At 47.6% G+C, this 5,327-nt stretch overlaps 1 protein-coding gene across 4 annotated transcripts in view; it reads right to left on the bottom strand.

The window, feature by feature from the left end:
- Positions 1–5,327, bottom strand: part of SVOPL (SVOP like) — a 109,608-nt gene that overhangs the window by 52,590 nt on the left and 51,691 nt on the right. For all 4 annotated transcript variants that reach the window (XM_017504284.2, XM_017504287.2, XM_017504288.2 and 1 more), the window contains one exon: positions 860–985. In XM_017504284.2, coding sequence (XP_017359773.1) covers positions 860–985 — 126 coding nt within the window. The remainder of the gene's footprint in view (positions 1–859; positions 986–5,327) is intronic.

Below are 5,327 nucleotides of genomic sequence, written 5' to 3'. Positions count from 1 at the left end.
GATCTCGGCTCACTGCAACCCCGCCTCCTGGGTTTCAAGTAATTCTCTGCCTTAGCCTCCCAAATAGCTGAGATTATAGGCAACTACTACCACACTCGGCTACTTTTTTAAAATATTTTTAGTAGAGATGGAGTTTCACCATCTTGGCCAGGCTGGTCTTGAACTTCTGATCTCGTGATACACCTGCCTTGGCCTCCCAAAGTGCTGGGATTAGAGGTGTGAGCCACTACACCCGGCCTAAATTTTTTATTTTTAGTAGAGATGCCGTGTTGCCTAGGCTGGTCTTGAACTCCTGGGCTCAAGTGATCTTCCTGCTTCGGTTTTCCAAAGTGCTGGCATTACAGACATCAGCCACCATGTCTGGCCAGCAGAAAGTCTGACTATACCAACAGAGGCAGACAATCTGCTCACAGGAAGCAACTGGCTTCCTAAGCTAACTGGTCCCCGAGCACGTGGGGGCCTGTGTGTGATTCTCAGCAATAGTGCACTGCATGGGCCTGGCACAGTGGCTCACATCTGTAATCCTAGCACTTTGGGAGGCTGAGGCCGGCAGATCACTTGAGGCCAGGAGTTCGAGATCAGTTTGGCCAACATGGCGAAATCTCATCTCTAAAAATACAAAAATCAGCCGGGCGTGGTGGTGCATGTCTGTAATCCCAGCTACTAGGGAAGCTGAGGCAGGAGAATCACCTGGACCTGGGAGGTGAAGTCTGCAGTGAGCCGAGATCACGCCACTGCACTCCAGCCTGGGCAACAGAGTGATACTCTGTCTCGAGAAAAAAAAAAGATATTTGTGGGCATGAAAGCCACTGGACCAGCAGGAGGGGAGGACAGGAAGGAGCCACGAGGGCTTCCCCACCTTGAAGGCCATGATGAGGATGATGCCCGGGATGGAGGCGACACGGATGAGCCAGCGCCACCCGATGGTGGGGATGATCACAGAGGCCAGGCCAATGATGAGCAGGGAGCCTGCGAGCCAGAACACCTGGGGAGAGAGAAGTCCAAGATTAAAGTTATTTGTTTGGGGAATAATGACAATGGAAAAATAAAAAAAATAAAAAAAAAAAAAGATTAAAATTCCTTCTGTCCAATGTGCTTTACGTGTCATCTTTTGAGAGCCACCTCGTCCAGCATTTGGCCATTGTTTTTTGTTTCTGAGACAGGGTCTCACTCTCTCATCCATGCTAGAGTGCAGTGGTGCATAGCAGACTGCAGCCTCAACCTCTTGTGCACAAGTGACCCTCCCCCTTAGCTCCCAATGTAGCTGGGACTACAAGCACGCACCACCACCCCAGCTCAGTTTTTTTTATTTTTTGTGGAGACAGGGTTTCATCATGTTGCCCAGGCTGGTCTTGAACTCCTGGGTTCAAACAATCTGCCTACCTCAGCCTCTCAAAGTGCTAGGACTACAGGCGTGAGCCACAGCGCCCGACCTTGCCCTTATTAAAAGGTGAGATGGGAGAGTCTTTGAGAAGCACATAACTCACGTTCTACTCCCGTCACTACCTCGAATGACCTGGGTGAACTAGACAACTCACTTCACTTCTCTGTGGCTCAGTTTTTGTCTGTAAGTGGGAGACTAAGCTGGGGAGAGAGTCAACAATACCACTAAACTTTTTTTTTTTTTTTGAGACAGGGTCTCGCCCTGTCACCCAGGCCGGAGTGCAGTGGCATGATCTCGGCTCACTGCAACCTCCACCTCCCAAGCTCAAATGATCCTCCCACCTCATCCTCCCAAGTAGCTGGGATTACAGGCAGGTGCTACCATGCCAGGCTAATTTTTGTATTCTTTGTAGAGACAGGGTTTTGCTATGTTGCCCAGTCTGGTCTCAAACTCTTGGGCTCAAACAATCTGCCACAGTCAGCCTTCCAAAGTGTTGGGACTATAGGCGTGAGTCACTGCACCCAGCATGTATCACTATAAAAAAAAAAAAAAAAAAGAAAAAAGAAAAAAAACAGGCTGGGCACACTGGCTCATGCCTGTAATGCCAGCACTTTGGGAGGCCGAGGTGGGTGGATCACAAGGTCAGGAGTTCGAAACCAGACTGGCCAAGGTGGTGAAACCCTGTCTCTACTAAAAATACAAAAATTAGCTGGGCATGTTGGCATACGCCTGTAATCTCAGCTACTCGGGAGGCTGAGGCAGAAGGATCACTTGCACCCGGGAAGCGGAGGTGGCAGTGAGCCAAGATCGTGCCACTGAAATCCAGCCTGAGTGACAGAGCGAGACTCCATCTCAAAACAAAACAAAACAAAACTGAGACCCTATGACATCTCGTTAACTTCTTTTTTTGGCTAGATACTACATTCACTGGGTCATAACTCAAAAGGCACGTAGGAGACGACCAAAAAGATCCCCTCTTCCCCAAGTTCTCTGCCATCCAGTTTCTATTCTCAGAAGGAACCAATATTACATTTCTTCTAAGCAAGCTAATAGGAAATTTTTTGTTTTTCTTTTATCACAGATGGTACCATGGTATACAGACTGTTCCATGTTCTGTTTTTTTTGTTTGTTTAGACAGAGTCTTAGTTTGTTGCCAAGGCTAGAGTACAAAGGTGTGATCTTGGCTCCCTGCAACCTCTACCTTCCAAACTCAAATGTAATCCCTCCTGCCTCAGCCTACTGAGTAGCTGGGATTACAGGCACATACCAGCATGCCCAGCTAACTTTTTTTTAGTAGAGAAGGGGTTTAACCATGTTAGCCAGGCTGGTCTCAAACTCCGGACCTCAAGTGATCTGCCCACCTTGGTCTCCCAAAGTGCTGCAATTACAAGTGTGAGCCACACGCTTTGCTTTTTATACTTAAAAGTATATCTCAGGCAAGGCACGGTGGCTCACACCTATAATCCCAGCCCTTTGGGAAGCCAAGGCAGGAGGATCACTTGAGCCTAGGAATTCAAGACCAGCCTGGGCAATACAGCAAGACCATATCTAAAAAAATTTTTTAATTAGGCAGGTGTAGTGCCATACACCTGTAGTCCCAGCTACTCAGGAGGCTGAGAAAGGAGATCACTTGAGCCTAGGAGGTTGAGGCTGCTGTGGGCTGTGATCACACCACTGCACTCAAACCTGGGCAACAGAGTGAGACTCCAGGTCAAACAAATAAGAAAAAAAAAAAATACATACATATATATGTGTGTGTGTGTGTGTATATATATATATATATATATATATCTTAGAGATTATTTTATATCAGGAAATAACATGGACAACACCATGGCCAGGCCCCACCGCTCAGATTAAAACAACTCTAGGCCTTAACTTGAGCATTATTTCGCCATCTGAAGTTGGGGAGTCAACAGTAATTCCATTCACCTCACAGAGATGGAGAGAAGATACAGAAGACTCTTTGGGGAAATTTGGGGGTTTTTTTTTTTTTTTTTTGGAGATACGGTCTCACTCTGTCACCCAGGCTGGAGTGCAGTGATGCGATCTCGGCTCACTGCAACCTCCGCCCCCTGGGTTCAAGCAATTCTCACGCCTCAGCCTCCCTAGTAGCTGGGATTACAGGTGCACACCATCACACTCAGCTAATTTTTTTGTATTTTTAGTCTAGACAGGGTTTCACCATGTTGGCCAGGCTCGTCTCCAGCTCCTAACCTCAAATGATCCGCCTTCCTTGGCCTCCCAGTGCTGGGATTATAGGCATGAGCCACTGCGCCTGACCTGGGGTGACTATTTCATCGCTAAAGAACTCTATTACCAACAAAAACAAGATTATTTCAGAAAGCAATAAGGGCTGGAAAGAAAACAGAAAAACGTGATAGAGCGGGGTGTGAGTCATCAGGAAAACACTGCTGGATAGGCAATGAGTAACCAGGCGAGTAACAAGGCCACGGCAGCAGACCAGGTCAGTGACTGAAATGGATTTTGGTAGTAAATGGTGAAAAAATAGTTTTATTTTTAATTGACACATTTTTGACACATTAATTGTACAAATATTTTTTAACGGATGGATTAATACGTTGTGGAGATGAAGGTGATAGTTTCAGGCACAGTGGCTCATGCCTGTAATCCCAACACTTTGGGAGGCTGAGGTGGGTGGATTACGAGGTCAGGAGTTCGAGACCAGCCTGACCAATATGGTGAAACCCTGTCTTTACTGAAAATATAAAAATTTAGCTGGGTGTGGTGGCACGTGCCTGCAGTCCCAGTTACTCGGGAGGCTGAGGCAAAAGAATCACTTGAAACCAGGAGGCAGGTCCAATAATAGGGGGTGAGTTAGCAGGGCTGGTGATTAGGGATGAAGGACAGGGAGGGTCCGGGATGCCTCCTGAGTTTGTGTCCAAGGTCACTGAGGGGAAAGTGTTGGCTCTTAACTGAGATTGGAAACAGAAATAAGAGGCTTAAGGGGAAGAGGAGGAGATTAAGGTCTGAGTATCTTGGACTGAGGGGCCTGTAAGGCATTCAAGTGACTATCATGTTATTGGCTGCCTGGGTCTGAAGTCTAAGGAGGTGCTCTGGGTTGCAGATAGGGATTTTGGAGCCAGTGTGGTGGCTCACACCTATCATCCCAACACTTTGGGAGGCTGAGGTGGGAGGATCACTTGAAGCCAGGAGTTTGAGACTAGCCTGGGCAACAAAGCAAGACCCCATCACCACGAAAAGAAATTTAAAATTTGCTAGGCACCATGACATGCATGTATAGTCCCAGCTACTCAAGAGGCTGAGGCAGAAGGATCACTTGAGCCCAGGAGTCCAGGAGGCTGCAGGGAGCTGTGATTGTAATAACCTCGCTCATGTTAGCCTAACTGACTCCATCTCAGCAGTGAGCTCCAGCCTAGCTTCTCCCTCTCTGCCATAGCCCCCACAGGTACATAGCTGGTCACGCTGCACTTAGAAGCTTTGAACCACTGAGAGTGGTTCACACTGTTCCCAGCACCTGTAGCCACTGTAACCACTTCCTGCTTGGCAAGTCTACCTGCTATTGTGAATACCTTCCTTGGTGCTTGATTGTATGGAAAGCCCCCCTGCTAGCCCCCTTGATGACTGTATGAAAATACCCTTAGCAACCAACAACCCTGGCAACCTCCTGCCCCCTGGTTACCAGCTTCCTTATGTAACTTGCTTGCTCTGCTTCTGTAAAGTTCCGCTTCAGCTAGGCTCCCCTTCCCCTACCTAAATCAAGGTATAAAAGATAATCAAGCCCCTTCCTCGGGGCCGAGAGAATTTTGAGCATTAGCTGTCTCTCAGTCACCGGCTAATAAATAAAGGACTGCTAATTTGGAACTTAAGAGTGTGGCGCATTCCTTCTGACTTGCTTGGATGCAATACAATCACACCAATACACTCGTGAGTAACAGAGAGAGATACCCTGTCTCTAAAA

The sequence above is a fragment of the Cebus imitator genome, unplaced genomic scaffold (genome assembly GCF_001604975.1).
Source record: "Cebus imitator isolate Cc_AM_T3 unplaced genomic scaffold, Cebus_imitator-1.0 Scaffold319, whole genome shotgun sequence".
In the NCBI taxonomy this organism is placed as follows: domain Eukaryota; kingdom Metazoa; phylum Chordata; class Mammalia; order Primates; family Cebidae; genus Cebus; species Cebus imitator.
The sequence above is the reverse complement of the archived record's forward strand: the minus strand, read 5'-3'. Positions and strand labels throughout refer to the sequence as shown.